This window comes from Brassica napus, chromosome A4 (genome assembly GCF_020379485.1).
Source record: "Brassica napus cultivar Da-Ae chromosome A4, Da-Ae, whole genome shotgun sequence".
NCBI lineage: Eukaryota > Viridiplantae > Streptophyta > Magnoliopsida > Brassicales > Brassicaceae > Brassica > Brassica napus.
This window is the reverse complement of record NC_063437.1, coordinates 4,931,144-4,955,856: the sequence shown is the minus strand read 5'-3', so window position 1 is coordinate 4,955,856 and position 24,713 is coordinate 4,931,144. Positions and strand designations below refer to the sequence as shown.

At 33.2% G+C, this 24,713-nt stretch overlaps 2 protein-coding genes across 2 annotated transcripts; both read left to right on the top strand.

Annotated features, from left to right (window-relative positions):
* On the top strand, window positions 1-604 carry LOC125608120 (uncharacterized protein At4g14450, chloroplastic-like). The gene has a single exon (XM_048778045.1). It carries the CDS (start codon window positions 73-75, stop codon window positions 391-393), a length of 321 nt encoding a protein of 106 aa, XP_048634002.1. The 5' UTR covers window positions 1-72; the 3' UTR covers window positions 394-604.
* A 19,706-nt stretch (window positions 605-20,310) lies between these two features.
* On the top strand, window positions 20,311-21,885 carry LOC106362562 (AT-hook motif nuclear-localized protein 20). Its single transcript, XM_048778044.1, has one exon. The coding sequence runs from the start codon at window positions 20,677-20,679 to the stop codon at window positions 21,514-21,516; it is 840 nt and encodes a 279-aa protein (XP_048634001.1). The 5' UTR covers window positions 20,311-20,676; the 3' UTR covers window positions 21,517-21,885.
* The last annotated feature ends 2,828 nt before the right edge of the window (window positions 21,886-24,713 follow it).

The following is a 24,713-nucleotide window of genomic DNA, read 5'->3' as shown; positions in this document are numbered from 1 at the left end:
CATCACACGCCAAAACCAATCTCCTCCGATACAAAACTCTTATCCCAACAATATTCACAAATATCTTTCCATATGGCCTCAACAATGGCAGAAACAAGCAGTTCAAACGTCAGAGACGAGCGGCCATCTAACAAACTACAGAGACGGCTTCCGTCTTTAAAGATAGAGATTACGTCCGTTACTACGTGGAACGTAGCCATCCCTCTGCTATCGCCGCTCGTTTCCTCCCCCAAATCATCCTTCGACCAATCTGCTGTTGCTCCGTCGCAGAACCAGGCTGAGAAACTGGCGGATGAGGTGAAGAAGACGCCGGTTTTCAAGAAGTGGCAGCATCCGGCGTCGCCTTTCTGCTACGACCAGTCGACGTTTGTCCAGCCGTTCATCTCGGTATAGAAGGGTTCATCTTAATAAATTTAACAATCCAAGCTTGTTCGTGTGTCGACGCACGTTTAACTATTTTCACCTTTTGTAGAATCTAACAAATAAGAATGTCCTCTTCTAATATCATTGATATTTGTTGTTTTCCAATATCATTAATCAGTCAAAAGACACGCTCCACGTATGAATGGATATTTAAATGGAAACCGATTTTCTTCTGGCTCCATGCATGGACCGTTGTTTTCATTCATCTATGGATTTATATCCACTACAATTTAATATTACGAAGAACGAGTTATATTTGCTAAGCACATCAAAATTGGGCTACAATTGATCATATCCATGTTTTCTTGTAATTTTCATTTGTTCTAAAATACAAATAGAATCTTAAGCATTTTTAAAAAGGTGTGACTTTATAATTCAAAAAGAAAATAAAAGAAAGAAAAAAATCATCTAAATGCATTTGAAAATGTTAATATATACTCCTTCTCTCCGTTTCAAAAAGATCCACGTTTTAGAAAAAAAAATATTTTTTTAGAAAAACAGATATTTTACATTTTCAATGCATAATTTAATGATAAATTGTAAACTTCAAAAAATAATTGTGTTTATTAATATTTTATTGATTAAAAGTTATGAGAAGTAGTTAATTACAAAAATATATTAATAAACACTATTTAATATGTTTTCTTAATATGTGTAAAAAATTTAAAACTTACATTTTATACATAGGAAATATACTAGGTAATAATCAGCGCCTTGTGCGGGATTATTAGTTTCGTTATTTTTAATAAAAAGACAATAAATCTGTTTAATCTGGATATTGGTTAGGTTTTACGTTTTTTTTTTGTTTTTAATCTTCTAAAATATAACTATTATTTTAAATTAATATTTATTTTAGTTTATTCGGTTAAAACATTTGATTTTTTGGTTTTTTCGGATAAAAACCTAAAATTAATATTATATGTTTATTTTCATATTATGAAGTTTAGATAGTCGTCATGTCGAACCAATAGTTTCATATTATAGTTTTAAACAGATAATAATTTAAGAAAAAGAAAAGAAAATTATTAAGACAAATCATTTCACTACAATTTGGTCGGTAGTGAAAGAAACATTAAGAAAAAATATTTCAACTTTCAAAAAAATTAGATACTTCAGCTGTGGTGAATACTTAGTTATAAGATGCTCACATCAAGGTGCACATGTATGTATGTAAAAAGTATATAAAAATAGTTGAAAAATATATAAAGATATTGTTAATTAATATTAAATGACATTTTTGTTCAGAATAATACATGAAAGATAAAATTAAAATTTATTTAAAATAAAAAAGACCTTGACATTAGTCATTTTTTCATCAAAAGAAAATAAAATTATATTCGTAAATAGGGTTGGACACATATCAAGTATCTGGATATTTTGAAGCATTCTTGTCGATTCGATCTTTAGCCACCTAGATATTTGGTGACTCGGATATCCGAAATGTTTTAGAATTTTAAAGAATATCCGATTTGATTCGTAAATAAAATAAAATTTTAAAAATAATTTAATAATAACATTTTATTACAAAAATAAAACATTATATAACCTTTTAATTCTAGTACCTAATATAATAAATTTATATTGTAAAACTGATATAAAGTATAATATATATAACATATATATATATAATTATTTTCATATATGTATATATATGCATATAACATATCGAATTAGATATATGTTCCTAAAAATATTGGTATTAGTGATTTGCTTCTTTTTTGGATATTGTATTTTAGTATTTGATTTGTTTCGTAGAGTTTCAAATATCAAGATTTTTTGGTTCAAATCAAAACAGATAACAAATCGAATCAAAATTTATGAATATTTTGCTCAATTTTATCCGTAAACAATAAAAATAATATATATATAGTTTGGCTTTTGATTCATTATCTATTTTTATTCGAACCGAAAAATCCAGAGTTTTATTGGAACTATGTATGTGAGTTTTATATTAAAAAAATCACAAAGTACATAGTGTGAACATATTTATGATTATAGTGTGAACGCGTTAGCATATTTATTATCAAATCATTGTGAGGCTGCCACATGTCTATTATAATGTGAATGCATTTATTACAATGTTTCTCTTTTAATATATAAGGGATAGGAGCACATCAATGATAACTGACCCACTTAGATTATCATATGAGTAGAATATTAATTGATTCAGTTTTATTTAAATTAATAATTAAATTTTAAACTAAAATAAAAGTTCAGCGAATGAGACAATGACAAACAGTGTTAGGTCTCTAGTAAAATCTTGAAAGTATTTCAGTAATATGTTTCTCCATTGATCAATAACGCTCTCTCTTTCTTCTCTCTCTCCAAATTTTTCAAAGAGAAAACATTATTAGTTTTATTTATTTTAGATTTTTTTTTGTGGTTTAGCATCTTGACCATCAGACTTTTGTCCCTATGAAGCGGTGGCTCCTATAGCACCAGTTTCGCTGGCTTTTGACTCAGAAAAACGGTGTCTCACATAGTTTCGATTTCGCCATTTTTTCTCCAGGGGTTTTCTTCCGGGTTTTGTTCGATATTCTTTTTTTCTTCCGTTGTCTTAACTAACCCTTGATCTGATCCTTTGATTGCTCTTTCCTCCCCATGGATAGTGCCGGTTCATCTTCAGGCCTATCTGTATCATTTAAGATGTTTAATCGTTCATGTATGAAAATTGGAGTGTGTTAGATTGATTGAAGACGGTTAAAATATCCGTTCCAAAGCGTCAATCCACCAGACTAGACTCCTCGACTTGAACTTTTGTGAGGGATGTTTTATTTGAGCGGCTGCTTCAGCGGTTCGACATCACTGATAGCGGAGTTCTGTCGCAGCTCTTATCTGACTTCGGAGAAAGGAAGTGGATCCTCGCCTTGACACATGTCTCTTGATTGCTTGACAATTGTACATGTGATGGATGACTGATCATGTGCTATTGTTTCTTCATCTACGGTTTTCAATTGTTGGGCCTACAGCCTCAATTTGTATTGTATAGTTTGAGTCCAGTTGTTTGGGTTTCCTCTAGTGTTCTCGTGTTGTTGGGCCTTCTTGTTAGGTTTCTTTGACTTTTTTTTTTTGTTTTTTAGTAATCAAGATTTTGTTAAATAAAATATTAGTTGTCAAAATTTTATATATGTTTTTCCATTCTGTTTCATTTTTTCTTATATTTTTCAATAGTTTTTTTCAAAAAACAAATCCAATGCCCTGATAGGTCTTTTTTCATCCCCAAAGATGACATTATATTTGAATATCTAAATAAATATATAAAATATTTGTAAATGTATTCCAAATTTGATTTTATGTGGTTTAATAATAATTAATGTTTAATATCCTTTACTGCTTTAGACAAGAGACAAGCATGATCATGTCTGCTATTACGTTGTTTGATAGATATATCGTGAATGATTGGTTGGATGTAATCTCACTCCTTAGTTTTATTTATATTTTAAACTAGGTGTTTTGTCTGCACATGCGGGCATAATCATCTTACGAATACTTATTATTTTATGTCTTATTAATCCAAAAATCGACATAAAAAACTCTAATTGGTAAACCCCATATTTTTTTTCTAAATTCTCCATGGAGGAATGAATTTATAAGAAAAACAAATTCTCTATGCAATTTTGATAAAGAACAAATTGAACAAAAATTCATATTTTTTTTTTATTTTTTCAATTCCTCGAATGAAATTTTATTTTTATTTTGTTCATTTTTTTTATTCTTCTAGTGGTCACCAACTGAAGTTATAGTGTTTCACGGATTTAACTTAAACTGGTTTAAAGTAAAATAAAAAAAAATTGTTTTGAAATTAGTCACAAGTTAAGTTGTTATTTATGATTTTAAATAGTTGAATCAAACATCAAATTATTTATATATGTCAAAAACGTTCATCAAATTATGTATTTATTATTGTGTTAAAAAGTTTTCAAACACTTATATATTAGAAATAGTTTAGAAAATATCTTTATATAAATATTTTTGTTTGACAAATATTTAATTATAAATTGTTTTATATCTTAATTTTTTAACTTTATATTAAAAAATAGTGTTTTCAGATAGCAACATAATATATATAAGAATTCTCTTAATTTTTAAATATATTTTCACAATATTATTATATTAGTTTATAATTAATTATTTAACATAACATATAAATTTAATATTATTAAAATAAAATTCGTGTTTTATCATATATAAAATTCATTACGGGTTTTGTCAAAATTAATAAATATTCAGTTAAAAACTAATAATAAACCAATGACCTATATAAAAGTTTAAAACCTAATTAAATATGACAAATAAGAAAATAAGAATTTTAATATAACATATATATTAAAAAATTATTAAATCAAAATTCGTTTTTAATTATATATAAAATTCATTACTGCTATTTTTTTTAATTAATAAATTAGTGATTCAACTAAAAATTATTAATAAATCAATGAATAAGCTCAAACCTAACAAAAGCATGACAAATAAACAAAATTGACTAAAATCATGGAAAACATGACAAATAAGCAAAATAAAAACAATTATATATTTGATTACATATTTTATAATTATCTTATTTAAATTAATAAATTATGGACTCAATAAAAAACTATTAATAAATTAGTGACTCAGTTTAAACCTAATTAAAACATAACAAATAAGCAAAATTACCTAAAATTATGGAAATCATGACAAATATGCTAAATCACTTCATAAATAATAGTATAGATTATCAAACCTTATTAATCATGATTCTCCTTTATTTTCAAAAGTTATAACTTACATCAAATTTTCTATTAAGTTTTACCAATCATGTTTTAGCTTTATTTATAAAGTAAATCATTTTTTTAATATATGTTAACCAAAAGTTCTATATCTTTATTTTTTAAACCCTAGAATTTGTAAGAAAAAAATATTCATAATATCAAAAAATTAGATAATTGTAAGTAAAATTTATTACTATTTAGATATTAACTTTTACTATAATTTCAAACTTTATTGATAAATTTATTTACATTTAAGTAAAAAAATATTATTTTTAAATAACATAGATATTATTAACATATTAATCAAAAATAGTAAACTTTGATACTTTATATTTTATTTAATGATAAAATTATTTTAAATGATAAATATTTTTTATATCTATCACATGTTTTGACATGTTTTTTAAAAAAATATCTACAACAAAAATTCACAAAACAACCAATTTAACTATATCAAAAAGCTCTCCAAAATATCAACAACAATAAACTTACAGCTATAATCAATTTACCTATAATACAACTTTTACAGCTAAATTTTCATAGTTACAGTCTAACCATTCATTCCTATTGATTTCATGTTAGCAACTAGAGATTCATAAATCTTTGGGAAAATTGGAAAAATGAGACACTTTGAACTTTTATTTGTCACAATAGGACTTCTGATATTTTAGGCAATTCTGGACATATTTTACCCTTCTTTTATGGGAAAAATAGTAAACTGAATTTTAAAAATGTTAAAAAATATGAAAATTATTGGAAACATAAGTATGAAAATATATATGTTTAAAAGTTTTTTTTTTAAAATTGGAATCATATTTTATTTTATTTTCTAGCTACAGTTAGAATACTCATTCTGGTCATCTACTTAGTCTAGAAATCGGATACTAAGTTTTGTACATAGATATATCTTGGGTATACAACGTAAACAAACATTTCTTGTATATTCTAACAAATCTATAATTTGTTACGTTATAATCAAGAAAGATGTCTTTAGTCTACCTACAACTTGATAACAACATATAGCCACAACTCAACGATATACCTTGGCTAGATTACGTGCTATAACATGTTCTGCCTTTTAAGTTATATGACGCCTATAGGAAGAATATGTTTCTCATCTACTCTATTGTGTTCTGCGTAGGTAGTATACATATTCTAGGTAAATCCGTAAGATATGGAAACTTCCATATTCAGTTAAAGATATTTCCTAAATCTAAACTAAATTTACCCTAAATTTCGCAAATAATATTTTCTCCCACGTTTTTCTCTCAAAGAACTTGCAGTGACTAAGACATGCTTCAATGAGATCAAAAGAGATAAAAGCAGCTAAAACCAAAAGTATTTGAAGTTGAAAGAGTTGTCTTTTCGCCATCTACTTTCCAAGTTGATAAAGGAGCTAAAACTAAGAGTATTTGAAGTACTCAAATTCTAAGTGTATTATTTTTTTGTGTGTTTTCTGTCTTGGTATCCTCTAAGTGAAAGAGTACATTAAGGTTGAACCCTCTTAATGACAATATCGAATATAATGTTATTTAGGGATTTGTTTAGGGTTTACGGTTTGTTTATAGTTTGTTTAAGGTTTAGGAATTTGTTTAGGGTTTCTTTAGGGTTTGTTAATGGTTTATTGCATACGACTATGGGTTTGGGGGTTTGTTTAGGGTGTAGTGATTCTGACCAAAAACTACAAAGAGTACTTAAATATTCTTTTGCAAAAACTAACAACATACTTAAACATTCTCGAGTCTGTTACAAAAACATTCTTGATCCGTCTCCCTTGATAGAGACTGAGACGTTTGTAGCTCATACTGTGATTCTGAATATTCATGAGAGACAGTACCACCTGGGGCTTCTTACTTTAACTCTGACTAGTCTGTGAGAGCCTCACCAATTGTGAAGACCAATAATGGCTGAGACAGCATCTAGATAAAGATGTACACAGTAATTGAGACTCAAAGTCACATTAGTGGAGGCTCTTGTTCCTTCTTCTTCCTGTCTCACAATCCATTAGTAAAGCTTCTCCTGTAAAACAAGAAGAAGAAGTCAAATTCATTGGAAAAATTTAAATGTCAAAATCACATGCAAATGTGACGAAAACAAGAACGCTGAAACATTCTGAAACGCAGCCACCAAAGGGGAAACTGTGGGATACATGATTCGAGTTGTTCATATACCACTAAACATAACTACATTACACAGTTTAGATATCAAAGGACACAATTTCGTATCAATGACTGCGTAGCTTCAAAGATCAGAACATAAGACCCTAATGAATGAAGTCGCTCCTATTTCTATCTAATTTTTCAAATAACTTAGCCTGAGTAACAACAAAAATAAGCACTTTGAGATCAAAAGGCCGGAACTTTGAAACAGTAAGACTGCTTAGATTATATGCAAAGAACATTGAATATAATGCCTAACATCTTCTATGATTAATTACTTGGAAAAACAGATTTTTCCAAAGAAACACAAGAACCAAGATTAAATAAAATACCTCAACATCTTCTATGATTCATTACCTCTAAACTTCTTATTGATAACCAATAAAGAGAAACATAGAAGAAGAAACAGAGAAGAAGATAGAGAGAATAGAGACGACGAACACTTAATCGTGTGAAGAAGAAGAAGAACTCAAAATCGCCATTGAAGAGGAAGAAGGAGATCGGCGGAGAAGAAGATAGGTTAACCCGATGTCTTTACCTTTTTTTTTATCGTGTATTTTATATATCTTTTTCCTTACGTTTTTACCTTTTTAAATATTAAATCAATTATTATTAATTCATATTAATTGGTTAATTTTAAGGGTATAATAGTATTAACAGAAATCTAAATCCTATTTTCCTAAATAATCTTCTGAAAATCTTATTGAGACAAACCTAAGTTGAGAATGTCCTATTTTTCCAATTTCCCTAAATCTTTTCGCCACCAAAGTTAAGCAGTAACGAGAAGCCATTTAGAGTTATACCAACCTCTTTTGTGAACTATTATACTGTTTTATAATAACTATTATCTCTTTTCTTTTAAAAAACTACTAGATTTTGATCCGCAATTTCAAAGCGCGGGATCGTTTCTTTTTAAATTTTCATTTAAATTAATAAATACTTGTCGAATCTATATTTTAATAGATTTTTTATTTGTTTATAGTCAATTTTTATAATATTATCTTCTTTATTTTTTGAATTATTATTAAAATAAAAATGTTTGTCTTATATTATCCTACGTACATCCTGTTGGTTTGTTCGAAAGTGTGGGTTTGAATAGGAAATCGGTGTTGCCTATTTATAATATTGATCGGATTCAAAGCGAGGTGTTAGGTTTTATGAGAAACTTGGAGAGAAAGTTGGGGGATCTTCTCTTTAAAATCGAATCTCTCTATATTTTAAGATTAGTTTTTGGAAAATTCAGTTACCATGTCAAACAGTTAAAATATTTTTTTGTGTGTTCTTCAAGTTGGGGGATCTTCTTTTTATTTGATTTGATTCCGTAAATCTTTAAGTACAGAATATGATTTAAAACGATTTAATGGGCTTAAAAAACGAAAATGTAAGTAGCAAATTAGTTGAGTTTTTTATTTTCGAAAAACATTTAAAACAATTGAAAAAGAGAATGAAATGTTTTGTAATTAATAGAAAAATTTAGAGGCAAATTCATAAGAAGTATTTTGCTTTAATAGTATAGATTATATTGTTAGGCGCTACGCGCCGGGTTCGTATGATAGCGAGAGTGGTTAGTGATAGTACGGTAGTACTTTGTTCTGAAATTTTTTAGGTAAAAAAAAAACCTTTCCTCGGCTAGATCCCTCTAGACATAGTTGATTCTATATCACAATAAGTGATATGTGTTTGAATTTGTTTTTTGTTGATAATGGTATTTTTAAACTTTGATTTTGTGGCTCTAGAATGCCGGTGAGATTTTTTTTTGGTTTAGTAGTATTTATCTCATGTTTTTGACAATTTTTACGGTACCATGTGAATTGTTGCTGGAATAAGTGCGAAGACTGAGGTACTGTTTTTTTATCAGAGATTTTTTTCTTGGTTTAGTAGTATTTATCTCCTCGCACTGATACTTACACCCCTACTGGCCTGTCACCTTGAATCATTAAAAATTATTTTTGTATGACATGTAGTTGGTTAGCTGTTTTTTGCATTATTTATTCTCTATTCTTTTGACACTTATATCTGGCATCTTAAATGTAAAAATACAAATTTTGACTCTTCCTAAAAGTCAAAATTTTTAAAGCATCATTCTTGTATGCTTTGAAAGATTATTCTGAGCATATCTGCCACGAACTGTCGAAAACGATGTTCACACAATTGTTGTATACAATTTTTAGTTTGCAATTGGGTTTGAAGTTGTGTGTTTTGACTCCACATTTCCATTATGCTCATTAGATCTTAAGTTCTTTCTTCTGTACCGTACCAGCTTTCTTTAATGGCGTAATTTATTTTCCACTCTTTGGTTTGTTTTATAAGCGTCTGTTGAAAGAGATACATTTAAAACTGTTGTTTAATTTGAACAATTTGTTGCCATACGTCCACGTCATATTCCTCACCATTCTTCAATTTGATCCAGCCAGGCCTATAGATACAATGACCGATGCCGATCAAAGTAAGGCTCCAAATCTGAATGATTGTTCTCATATGATATTTATTTACACATGTCCTCTGTGTTCTTACTCTCGCTTTTTGTTACTTTTTTTTTTGGTAAAAGGTATGGAAAATATTGGAAGTTGAATTGGGAGAAAGTGTCAAACATGATTATTCTTGGGTTTTCTTTTGATAAAATTCTTGGTATTTATTGATAACCTGAGTTTTACTTTCATACTTTACAAAGTATAATAACGAATACAAAAGTAGTGTAATTCTATTTTTAACTTTATTATAGAGTTATAAAGTGGAATTACAGAAAAATTTCAAACACAAAGTGGAATATAAATTAGAAATGCTCTTATTTCCATGTATACTGCTTTTTGAGCTCATTACAGGTCAGGGAGCTCTTGAAGTGCTAATCCGTAGGCTTGGACTCTAGCAGTTGCCGCCTCGTCTTAGTTATTTTATAATTTTAATTCTAGTTTTCAATTAAAATGGTTTGTTGGTGCTATAATATTATTCGTATGACTAATGTAACAATCACATTTGTATTGGAGGTGAACTGTAGTTTTTTTTTATTTTCTAAGAAACATGTCTATTGGAGTTATTGGTAGTTTTTTTTTTAAAGAGTGGAAAAATGTGGATAGTCTGGTGCGTCCGTGCGTGAAAGTATACGTTTTAGCATGTCATGTGTACTTGGGAGGAGATGGTTTGCGCTCATAAGTCTTAGGTTTGCTTGTTGCATGAAAGTTAACAGAGCATATTTCAGATCATGGACAGAGAAATATTTTGGAAGCTGATGACTAAATGGGATTTCTGAGGTTACAACTTTTGTAAGATAAACGTGACTAAAGAAGCATTCTTAGCCGGGTACTTGATGACTGTTGTAAGTTGCATGATTTTTATATCTTGTGAGCTTAAGGAATATTTTTTTGCAATTTAGTGCTACTATAATAGCTCTCAATAACTGAGGCAATTATACGGCCAGGTCTTGAGCCTGGTGCAGTTGATGTCTTCCTTGAATTCATCTGTTACTATGGTGGACCGCTTCCAGAGGATTTACTCCCACAGTTCAAGATTCGTTACTCTAGCCGTAGTTAAAACTAAACCTTTAAAGTTTTTACTTCACCATGACCATGTCATTTAACTATTTGCAGTGACCGGTTCTAGTTGCATGGGGAGAAAAGGATCGATGGGATCCAATCAAACTTGGACAAGCTTATGGTAATTTTGATGCAGCTCCTCAGGTCTCTCCTCTCTCCAATGAAGTAACCCTCTATTCTTCTTCTTATTGCATTTCTGTAAATTTTGCAGGATGAGAAGCCCGAAATGGTGAACCCACTTATCGAATCAGTCGTTGCGAGACATTCAAAGTCCAGTACAGCCTTTGCTCCAGGCATTTGATCTCAGTTTCTTTTACACTTTTTGTATATCTGTACAGAAACATATCATCTGAACCAGCATAAATTGTCAACATGTGAGAACTCAGTGTGACAAAACAGTGACTGCATGCATATCTTTGATGAAGTAGAGATCTCAGTAAAGGAAACAAAACCTTTCGCTCCAGACTCGCTATCAAAATTTCAAAACCTGCACTCAATATCTATAATCCAAAAGCAGGAGAATCTTATCCACGGCCGAACAAAACAAAGATCTAATTAAATAAGTCTCTTTTCTCATCCTTTCCCATTTCGTTAGCAACATGCTCTCTCTTGTCCTACCAATTACATTTGAGCAGTACACACCACCTGAGACATCCTTCATATGTTTGTTGTTGGCGAAGCAATGTTTACCCCCAAATACCTGTCTAATACACTCTTAAAGGCCTGTATAACAAAAATAGATAAGAGTTTTATTTTCCATGGGACTTTGTTGGAAGTCTTTTCATCTCCTATAAAAATCAGAGATTTTCAGATCTTGAAGGTTTTTTAGTTTACCAGTAAGTTATCTCAGGTGATTGTGAATCTTGTGTCTCAAGGTCTCCTAAGACAAATCTCTCCGGTAAACTTTAGGCATCGATCGGAAACCTGAAACATGTTCAGACAATAGCTAATCAGGTCTGATTTTTTAAACCGGGTTTGTTTTCGGAGTTGGATCATGTAGAATGGATCCTATAGCCAATTACGATAATCTATAGATGACAAATCAGTTTATCATTAAGATCCAGAAATCAAAGAAATCAAGCTTTTACCAGCTCTGTTGTCGTCTTCTTCTTGAAAACTTTAGCTATTGGAATCGAGAAATCTTTGTGCCTATGGTGACAAAACCCTAGTCGGGTTCTAGATGGAAGTAAAGTTTATCTACAAAGAGAAAAAGAAAATCTCAATCAGACATAATCTATAAACTGTGAAAATTTAAAACAGTATTGAATCCAATGAAAAGAAATCTGAAATAATTAACCTACACGGGAAATTCCTTGATTGATGTAGAGATTTGGTCCAAACCCCAAATTCAAAGTCATGACAGAAAAATCAGAAAACCAGAATATGATTTGAAGGAGATGAGCAAAGGTGTTAATTGTGCAAGAGAATGATTGGGAAGATAGAACGAAAGTTGTTCGGTTACCTTGGAAGATGATGATATCATTTAATGGGAGTGGTGAAAATCACGTTAATGCAGCCATTACAGAGGAGTCGGCGGTGTCGTGATCTGAAGGGAGACGAGCTCTGCTTTGTATTTCCAGTATCCAAGGTTGAATTTTATAAAAATATGGACTCGTATGAAAAGTAGAACAAATGCCCAATAACTTGATATTACATCTGGCCCATTCAGACAAAACGTGAGATGATTAAAAAATGAGAGTACAGGTGGCACAAAATGCCCCTTCCTCCATGTTGATGTGGCAGCAGGAGGTGAGAGAAAACCTTGTTTTATATATATAGATAGATAGACTTGTAGTTAATAAATAGCGAATAAATCTTCGTAGCAAAAAAATAATGAAGAGTGAATAATCCAACTCTTAAAGCAACCATTATTGGGATGTGCAATGTATTTGTCCCATAACTTAAAAACACATGCATGTTCGAATTCATGTCACCCCCTATAACAAAATACAGCAACCACTCGAGGTTTAGCTCTTACCGAAAACACTAGCTGAAAGTAGCATAAAATATGTTTGAACTAAATTTCCGTACGGACACATAGCCATGGATTTATAGTTGCTAATCAAAAGATAATGCGACATTAGCTAATGCGATTTATGTGCAAATATTTCTCTCCAAACAAGAGTTAATTAGTAAGAAGGAAAAAACTATAACGACCCGGTTTTGTGAACCGAAGCTGGTTTAAGTTTTCTTTAATTTTTTGAGATTAAACCAAACTTTTCCCCAAACCAAGTCATATATATATGATCGTACATATCCTCTTCCCTAATTGAAAAGCCCTAGGCCCCTAGCCGTAAGAAACCATCTCCATCTTCACGATCACTCACTCTTTGGTTGCAGCCATGTAAGAGGAGCTCCGCCATTGTTAACGCATCACCACCGTATCTCTTCTCTGTTGTTCAGGGCTTACCATCTCTATGAATCAATCTCCACCGAAGAACACAGATGTAATCACCATATTGGAGCTAGTTGGCTACGTTACGAGACGGAGAGAGAACGTGACCATAAGCAGGCGCCACCGCCATGATCATCACCAACCACCACTGAGTTGTGCCCCTGTGAACCTAAACCCACCAGACGTGTGACCTATAGCACCAGAGATACTTTTGCGTAGCAGAGATTTCTTCATGTCTTAAGTTGAGGAGAAGAGATGGATACATCAGACCCATGGCTGAGAAGTGGTTTTGCGAGAGGTTTCTAGTACGATCCAGGGGATTCAAGGCAACGAGTCATGGCTCTTTGGATAGATTTCGTTTCCAGGAATCTGTAGAAACAAACGGAATCAAGATCGGAGCTGTACAGCAAAAGTTATTGACATGCTTCTTGGACAAGAATAAGCTTAAGCTGTTGGAATGCTGAAACAGTTCCGACCAGTGTCAGGGTAAAGGCGAAACGGTCAACCTTAACAAAAGCTTTCAGTCTGGAAATTTTACAGTAAGTAGTTAACTCTTTCAGTTATCATCTCCAACAAACGGATTGTCATTCCAAGTTATTTTCTGAGAGTTAAGCTTGTTTTCGTGAGAGGTGTTGGTGCAGTCGACGTTTGCGACCAGTCTGGAGACGAAGCTAATTTGATTAATCAGATGGTGTCCGATCGGAGTAAAACCGGTGGCTACGGATATAGGACATCTAGGGCTACATTCTGACCGGAGGGATTGAAACGTTAACCGTCAGTTCTTGAGTTATGCATCTGTTTTCTCTGGGGTTCAGTTCTGGCAGAATCATCGTACTCATTTATTTTCAGACTTTTGGAGTTGCTGTGATAGAGCCATCAAGGGCTATTCTGTGTTTCTCAGGTTCTTTAGAACCCGTGGCAAGGGTGAGGGTCTATTCTGTAAACCGGGTACCAGTGTAGAATTCTATGTTAGTTTAGATTTCGAATCATGATCCGTCTGTTTGAATTGAGTCTGTTTGAGTCTTGATTGTTAGTTAGTTCATTCATTGTAAATTAGAACTAGGGTTTAGAGAATTCAACCGTTGATTTGATTGAGTGATGTTAAGAGATGCGATATAGATATGTATGTATACATAGTTATGAGTAGGGATTATGTGAGTGGGCGGGGGTCCAGAGATGTTTGGACTAGCGACGCAACTTTGGTGGGCGGGGGCTGAGAGATGTTTGGGCTAGTGATGCAGATTGTGTGGGGCGTGGGTGCAGAGACGTTTGCATTCGATGCAGCTTTGGAGGGCGGGGATACAGAGACAGACTTTACTAGCAACGCAGCGTATGTATATATATATATCCGTATGAGGAGATGCGGGGCGTATGAACTCGGTATATGCTATCATCGCATTGCTTGTGTTGTGTGATGCTTTAGGCGTCTTGTTTGTTCATGTTAGAGCTAAATGTCCATAGTGGGAGTTCTATTTACTCAAGTCAGTGGTTTGCGTGTTTAGCATCCCATACCTCACGGAGTAACTCCCCTGTTACTCACCCCTCCTTTCCTTCCCCTTTCAGATGAGACTGACGAGCAGGAGTGATTGCTATTGGGCTTGTGCTTTAGGAGTTTTATTTTTTTTTTTTTCAGACCTGCGGATTTTATGGCTTTATCAATATTTTCGGGATTTATTATGTTATCTGGATTTATGGCTATTTATTGGATTTATGACTTTGGAATTGACTTTTGAGAAGTAACAAATGGAGATTTCAAACTTTATATTTATTTAAGTTATTTTGGAAAATACGGGTGTTACAAAAACTTGCTTCCTCATATCATTTCAAGGCTATAATTTGAAAGTTCCAAACCAAAAATAAATTACAAGGATGAGTGTTTAAGTTTTTTTATATGCCATATGCTGATACAAAAGAATTTTTTTAGTGCTACAGATTAGACTTGATATCACACTGCTTAATCCGAGTTTGAAATGTTTTACGACTAATATCAGGAGATAGCCATATCGTCTGTTACCAGACTACTATGTAAACTGCATTGGCCAAAATGCAAGCCCAAACAGGTCAAATAGCAGCGATTTTGTTCCCTGAGTGTTTAAGTTATTTATGATGGTGTGATTCCAAACAGTTAGAGAAGCATGACTGTCTCTTTATTCTAAACTCTAAAAGGCAACACCATCGATTCAATCCTTTTTTTATGGATCAAGCTAAATTTCAGTCCATGATGAATGAGTGGATATGTCCTCATCAGCGATGAAGACTTGAAATCTTGAGTTAGTGTTTGACTTCATGTAAAAAAGAGAGGTCGCAGTTTAGGATAAGTAGAAAGAGGTCGCTACACTCCATTGTGCACATTGTGGGCAACAAAAGAGTTCAGCGTTTTACAATGAGAGAAGAAGAAAGTTTGTTCTTCAAGTAACACTAGACGGACTGCAAAATTAACGTTTCAGATTGGAATTTCTTTTCTGAGAAAACTATATATTATACAATTCAAAGTGGAAAATGATTGGATTGCGCTTAATCTTCTATGTACCCATATGGGCCGGCTGAGCCCAATCTACACTCCCACTCTCCTTCTGTTTCTCTCGGGACCTGCAAACACGAACTGAAACAAGAATTGAGGGCCCGTTCGCAAAGCTCTGATCTTTGTATGATGGTGAGCGAAGACGAAACATATGATGGTGCGAGACATGAATTACCGAAGGTTTGATCTATGCTTCATTTTCTCTGTATCCAATACAGCCATTAACTTGAGGAAGGTCGCTAGAGGGCATCCTCTTCGTATTCTCATGATACAAGTGAACGCCACAATGATGAAGCACTGGAAAATCTTCAGGACAGAGTTTCGCTTCTCAAGAGAGTATGTCCTTTTCATACTCAAAGATCATTACTACAAGCATGAACATTAGGATCTATAAATGTCCTACAAGCTCTAATTCTTGATTGTGAATTGGCTTCTGGTGTTAATGGTGGGACACTGATCTTAATTGTTAAGAGTTTATCAACATTCCCAGAAGGAATTGACTCTTGAGCTATGATCTTAATGTATTCGAAAATTTAAGTCATAAAGACATGTTTTGACGGGTATCATCTTCCTCCTACTCTTGTCAAATCTAGCTTGCAATAAACCATTAACTTGAGATATTTTTTTTTTTGAATGAATGTTAAATTTATTCATAAAAAGCCATGCAGTGCAGTACAGCGAGTACTACATTGTTGGAGTGCTATAGACTATACAAAAAGATAATGACTATTGTCTGCTACCAAATCAATACAAGAGAATGTTGTCATATCTCTTGTTATTGGATTGCGTCAATAAACTGAGACCGTTTCGAACATTCTTGTCAATGATCTTTCCGGAGTTTGCTAAGGCATAGGGGCCTCTCCATATTGTGTCAACAGTGTTTTGAAAACAACATATGATGGTGAGTTGCATATTTCTGTCGAGACTTTTGTCTGAGATGATTTGAACAATTGCTGGCCACTGGTTCGTGAATTTGCGTTGTAATATTTGTTTGCTGAGTGTTTCCCAGATCTGAGAATAGTAGGAGCACTCAAAGAACATGTGGTTTCGAGTTTCCATATTTTGCTGACAGAGAACACACAGCCAGTGTTAACACCTCTGTTCCAGTTTTGAATTTAATCCATTGTAGAGAGCTTGTTGAGAGTGGCAAGCCAGCTGATGAATGCGCATTTAGGTGTGGCCTGAGGAAAGTAGACACATGGAGCCTATTCACACTTCGGTTTCTCTTCTCTTAATAGCTTCCATGTCTCCTGAGTGGAGAATTTGCATTTAAACACTGAGCTTCTCTTCCAAAGGTGCGTGTCCTCAACATTGTTCCTCTGTTTTTGTCTACATAAACTAATATGTCTCTCCACTTCTTGCAAGATATCAGAATGATGTCGGCTACTTCGTCTTCGATTATTGCTTAACACTTCATCCACAGTGGCGTTTCTTCCTATACCCAGGTCGATGATCCCTCGATCCCCTAGAACATCATAAAATATTATAAATTTCAGTTTGTAAGCTATGTTTATTAATCAATTATGGCTTAGTGGTAGGAAAGTGCAGCAATGAATCCACAAAAAAAATTGGTTTGATCCAGCTCATAACCCTTTAAATTACCTTTTTCACATTTACACAAAATTTTATTTATATTGTGAATTTGTGATGCAACATAATTTTCCTGCTAGGTCAGTCACTCGAACAACCTTTTCAAGTTGGTATCTCAAATAGATTGTGTAGTGTTCATTGTCCTTTAACTTTTTTCTGCATCACCCCTTTTGTATTTAGCAATTGAACATATATCTAAAAAAAATGGATTTGAACACCACAGGTCTTTCAGAAGAAGTCTAATCGAAGAAGTTGCAAACTTCATCGCCTGTTTTGTGCTCTTCTTCTTCATACAGTTATCCCAACACTTGACTCCTGACAGTTAGTTTTTACTGTCTGGTTCAAGTCCTTGTTCTCCGACTTGAACACAGCCTCTGTAATTACCATCCCAGACCGGGATATATGCTTATGGCACGAAATTCACTTGCTTTTGCAGGCTATTAGACTATATCACTACTTGTTCCGTCTTGGAATATGAGACATTAATTTCATTTTTGGGTTTCTCCTGATGAATGATACATTGAACTGGTCAAGGGACCCATATAAAAACACGACAAAGAAAGAGATTGTGAAGGGACTGTTGAACCGAAAGAAAATGGTTGACCGAGACGCTTGTTTTTGTCCTAAGCACAATCATCTCATGTCATTTCATGTAATGTAGTAAAATCTTCTTTATGATCTGTCAACTATTTGATCACAAGCAAACAAGGTGTTGGATCGTGTGAACAATCTTGTCTGCAAAAAGCTTAATTGATTGATAAGCTTAATTATTAGGTTTCCGTGGAAAAGTTTAGCGCATTAATGCTAGTGTGAAATCAATCAATCTTCCGTGCATACTGATTTATGCTGACCAAAAGTTTAGTTTTTGAATATTGGATAAAAATCACAAGTTGACAGCACACACTACAGAACAATTTGATTTTTTTTCCACTTTAGGTAACGAGTTGACAAACATTGACAAGTTGACATGTACATTTTCCAGTGGTTCGGTTTCTGGTCATATCATCTGCACGTTTTACGTAAGCTTATGTCTGGATAGGTAACAACAATAAAAATAGTGAGGACTAAAGAACAAAAGAAAAAATATGATTCCAATTGGAGTGGTTAAGCTATATCATTCTCAATTAGTTCGGTCCTTAACAGCGTTATAATTCAATTAAGGAGTGAGAGACAACTGTTGGGCTCAAATCCTGATAAAGCCCAAATAAAACTTTGTAAGAGTCAATGTCGATAACTGACCCAGATGCTTACTCGAGGCACGAGAAGACAGAGCCAACGAAAGCACAATTCCTCGGTCTAGAGGATGAGGACGATCTTAAGGAATTATTGGTGGGCCTTTATCCCGAAACCATCAAGATGTCATGCCTCGAGCTAAATAGATCTAAAGGTCTAGTTCGAGCCGGAGAGATGATAAAATATTCGAGGTTGGGCTCAAGCTGAACGAACATAGAAGTCGACGACCACCGAATCCGAATGAAAGCGATGAGACTTGGTCAAAGAGACGATGCTCCACAAACTCCTGATATTCGCGGCAACCACCAAGTCCCCGAGATTGTCGGGATCACGATGAAGAAATAAAGGAGAAGATATCGGACGTAAACTTGAGAAACTTTAAAAGGAGGGAGAGGCCAGAAGAGAGAGAGATTCACAATCGTACACACACACTTTACAATCGACCTCGAGCTTTTTCAACCCTAAACATATCGATCTCCTTACTTCTTTTGGTTCTTAGTCTAGGTCTTGTTTCGTTTACCATTAAACTCATATACATCAATATGTAAATCTATTTTCGTCTATCTAAGTCTGATTACATCACTGTATTTTATGATATGGTTGCCCAGGTAGTTTATTTTTCCTAATTTGCAAATACAAACACTACTAAATTTTTAGTGTGGGTTTTAGGATTCACAAAAACCAATCTCAACATTTAAATTTTAGCCTACATACACTAGGGTGATACGGTTATTGGCAAGGCAATAAAAGAAAATATTGCCTACCAATTCATTGTGAACTGGTAGCTTTCTTTAAATATTGGATAATAATTACGTCTATAATCTCTAATTCTATTAGATATAATGATCTATCTCTAATTCAATTCTATTTGTTAAGCTAGTTCTTCTACCGATTCAGTATGAACCGTTAGCTAGTTAAGCTAGTTCTTCTATCAGATTATATTACGTCTAACAAGGACAGACTTATCATGATTAGACGTCAGTTAATCGGATCTGATTATTTAAACGTAATCATATCCGTCATATGGCATTAATTTAGCAAAATATGTGAATATCTTATTATAGAAATAGGGTGCGACTTGGCGAGAGTAGAGAGCCGTGGGTGCAAGGGAAAATGACGTGATCCCCACCTTCTCAATGCTCACGCGCACTATACCCCACTTAACCCTAATTGAGTAATTTCCAATGTTTTCTGTTAACAGTAATTTCCAATCTCAATCGTCTAATCACACTTTTGTTTGAATTAAATGTAAAATTTGGTATTACATTCTGTACTGAATTTATCCTTAAATTTTAACATTTATGTACGTAAAACGCTAACGCAAACACCGCGTTTCTTGATATGTTAATTCAGTCGTTTAAGGGTGTAACTTGGGCTTCACGAAGCTGTATCAGATAATCAATATGTTTTCTGGAATTATTTCCCCACGGGAATTTTAAACATAAGTAACCTTTCCTTAATATTTTACCATTTGACTAGAAAAGGGAGGAAACCCAAGACTTGTTTAGACAATCTCAGTAATAGGAGTGTATGATATTTTTTTATCTAAAAGTTCTGGTAAATGCTGTCTTTTTGGAGCCTAGGACTTTGGCATAATCGGTATTCAATTCCACTGTTGGTTTTAAAATAGACTCATAAATGGGTCCAGCGTACAGATATAAAAGAAATTGTACATATAGTCGTATTGCGTTCTTGGATTCTATATAAATAATAATACTTGATCGTCTAACTTGTAGAAAATTAATTATTGCCCACTTTCTCTCTGTGCCTCTTCTTTCTGGGAAGAGATTGATTCTTGGAAAAAAAAAACAAAGTTTCAAATAGCTTCTTCTTTTTTTTTTCTTTTTTTGCTTTGATTCCAGTTCCATTCCATAATTGCATCTAATTCTTCTACCATACTATTCAACAATTCCTTAGTCCACATGAAGTTAGAGAAAAAAAAATCCAAGAAATAGCTACAAACACCCTCTAACCTTCTGAATTTGTAACCCTAAAATCCAAGCCTTCAAGAAAACCATCGGGGTGTCAATTCTTTGACCTTTCCTTTAGTTAATTTCCAAAATTTTCGGGGATTATGTCAAATCCTTGGTGGACGAACCAAAGTGGTTTAGCCGGCATGGTGGACCACTCAACCTCCTCCAGCCTTCACCACCAAAGTCTTCTTACAAAAGGAGATCTTGGTATAGCTATGAATCCGAGCCAAGAAAACGACCAAGATGACGAAGACGACCCTAGAGAAGGAGCGGTCGAAGTGGTCAACCGTAGACCAAGAGGCAGACCACCAGGATCCAAAAACAAACCCAAAGCTCCAGTCTTTGTGACAAGAGATAGCCCGAACGCACTCCATAGCCATGTCATGGAGATCTCCGACGGCAGCGACGTCGCCGACACAATCGCTCACTTCTCAAGACGCAGGCAACGCGGCGTTTGCGTTATAAGCGGAACAGGCTCAGTAGCTAACGTCACCCTCCGTCAAGCTGCCGCACCAGGAGGGGTCGTCTCACTCCAGGGAAGGTTCGAGATCTTATCTTTAACCGGTGCTTTTCTTCCTGGACCTGCCCCACCCGGATCAACTGGTTTAACGGTTTACTTAGCCGGGGTCCAAGGGCAGGTTCTTGGAGGTAGTGTTGTGGGCCCTCTTGTGGCCATAGGGTCAGTGATGGTTATTGCTGCCACTTTCTCTAACGCTACTTATGAGAGGTTGCCTATTGAAGATGAGGAAGACGGTGGTGGTGGCGGCTCAAGACAGATACATGGAGGCGGAGACTCGCCGCCCGGAATCGGGAGTAGCCTGCCTGATCCGTCGGGGATGGCTGGACCGGGATATAATTTACCGCCGCATCTGATTCCAAATGGAGCTGGTCAGCTAGGGCACGAACCGTTTAATTGGGTTCATGCACGACCACCATACTGACTCTGTGAGCCATTTCTATATTCTATATAAATAATAAATATAGAGATGGATATAAGTGATTTGAGGTACAGTTTTGTGGTCTTTGTATTCTAAACCTTGTTAAAATAAATAACAAAGCTTGTTCTTATTGGAAACATGAGGCCTGGAAGGTAAAAAAGGGACGAAGGGACTATCGGATTTCAATGAATAAACAATGTACTCAAATTATAATATTTATCATTTTATTTTTGTTTCGGAGTATTAAACTATAATATTTGTATGTGTTTGCTTTTCTGAACTTTAGATACTTTACATTTTGATTTGTACAAAATCATAAGTTTGTATATATATATTGTTCAACGATGAAAGAGCATCGAGAGCATTGCCTAATATCTGTGCCTTTAGATTTTTATTCTATATTAGTTCTGATTCGTAAGTATTTATAATTAAGGGTTGCAATCGACCATTAGTGATTATCATAGTGGTTGAGCTTTAATCTTCGCGTAATAATGCTAGTGGGGGATTGTTTAATGGAACTTTTGTTTAATATGACTTTACCAACCAAATAATGAGAGTAGGTATTACGAATTTTGTTGACTAACTAAAGGATATACTCTCGATCGTCCTATCATCAATACAGCCCAGTGTTAAAATAACACATAAAGAAAATAAACACAGAAATGTGTAAATCAGTGAAATGATCATATATGTCATATAATGAAACTATTTGTTTGAATATATCAGTTTTTTAGGAATTACAAATGTATATATACGTTAATGTAAATAATAAATAAATTTCCATATATTTCGATATATATATATATATATAAAGTATTGAAGTTTATCAAAAGTTTGTGACTCCTTAAAAATATTACAAAGCCGGGTATTTGTATGAGAGAACATATAATAACAGGGAAGGTAATAGCCCAAATAGGATTCGTTTTGGCTAGAGCTTATAAAAAGTAGCATATTCTTCATTATACGCAATTAACTTTACAAATTTCTATAGTTGGCTTTTATGTATGGGTAAAAACTTACCATGAGATAAGAAAAGTTTGGATTTTGGCTACTCACATGGGAGGCTTCGGGTGGATCTTCAAGGATCCATATTCAGGTTCACCACGATCTATGTGTTCAAACCGTAGCCATGTCGGCTCTGCTCTCATCGCAGAAGCTCTTGCGGTTAAAGCTGTTCTTGCGGACGCAGCACTGTCGGGGCTTACTTTGGTCACCTTCTGGTCTGATTCGAAAACACTCATCTCCGCCTTGTCTTCTAAGGACAGGCACATCGACATTCAAACCATTCTTCACGACATTTCTGTCCTCTGTCAATCCTTTGTCTCTATTTCCTTTAAGCATATCCCTAGACTCATGAATTGTGAAGCTGATTCTCTTGCTAAATCAGCATTATATGTTCCCTAAACATTGAGCCTTTAAGTATTGAAGTATGGTTTGTTCAGAAAAAAAAAATAGAGATAAAAAAGTTAAATTTTGCATTTGTTTGCGTAATGAGTTTTGATTTCTATTTCTTTAACTCAAAACACAAACTTGCATTCTATGCATTATGTTTAGCACGACGTTTATTGGTAAAGAATTTGTGGATTTGTGTTAAAAAAAAAAATTTCTGTCATGTGTTAAAAACGTTATTTTACAGTTTAACAATTAGAATCGTTAATAATAAATTAATGTAACTTAAGAAAACGACAACTTAAATGAGTAAACTGTTAGGGTTGTAACACACGGCATCGGTGGATTTCTCGACATCACTAACTTATTTTGATAGGATTCTCTTATCTCCATCTCTAGTCCGTTTGACTGACTGCATGTGTGGTCTTCTGGTTCGTATTTCCTACGTAATCTGTGTGCGTACTTTTAAGTTCTTAATTTCTAGCTACCTCTTAAAGTTTGTCGGATCTCTGCCTTGTTTCATTTTTTATGTGGATCTCGGCTTTTCTAGCTCTTGCTATATGTTCTTTTAGCATGGGTCTAGGTACTGTCACTTATATATTTTGGTTTTATAATGAAATTTATTTTCACTGCCCAGTGCCCATCCTATACGTCCTATATACAATGGGCAACCCATCGGGAGTCCTACGCCGTGGAAGAAATTAATCCAGACAAGACGACGTCGTGGAACTGGAAGATGATATGATCGGTATTAATGCATATTGGATTCATGACTTCTAATTTTCTTATGCCTATTAATGCATATTTACATTTTTTCTTAATTTCATTACTCATTTTCTTATGGCTTAACAACAAATAAATGAATAATTTTTAAACTTAGAGTTTTAACGTTAAAACCCCTCAATTAAGTTTATTTTAGGTAAAAACTCATAAACTAAGTATTTAGTTAAATAACCTATAAAATAACTTTATTTAATGAATTAAATACTATGTGTACAGTGCCGGTCATAATTACCACTACTACAAGTAAATCTTTAGTTTAGAGTTTTTTACATTAAATAAACATAGTTCAGGGGTTTTTCCATTAAAGATCTAAAAAATTCAAAAATATGTAAAAATAAAAAAACATTATTTAACAACTAGTAACTTAAAATTTTAAAATTAGCATTTTGAGAGTTTATGCAAATATATGAGTATAATTTATTTTGAAATCTAACATTTATGTTTAAATGAAATTTAAAAAAAAATAGAAAATATAATAAAAATTATCTAAAGATTTTCCGGTAGAAGTGGTTCTTTTGACCGACAGTAATGATAAACTAATTATTTAAAAATTTGTAACAAACATTTTAAAAATTGGCACTTCAAATAAATTATGTTGCATAGATGAGATATATTTATTTTAAAATTCATATTATATGTGGGAGCTAAAACATGTAACTAATATTTTAATGTCAATATAGCCTAGCTAGTCTGACTAAACCTTACTCTATTCACATTAAAATTATAATTGCTAGTTTTGAAAATGTTAGTTACTAATTGTTTAGATAATTAGTTTATCTCTAGTGCCGGTCAAAAGAACTATTACTACCAGTAAATCTTTAGATCATATTTATTATATTTTATGATGTTTTACATTTTCAATTTATACATTGATAATGTTGATTTTAAAACAAATCAAACTCATCCATTTGCATTAATTATTTTTTAAAATGCTAATTTTGAAAATTTTTAAGTTTCTAATTTTTAGTTAGTGTTATTATATTTTTATATTTTTGACTTTTTGAACTTTTTAGATCTTTAATAGAAAA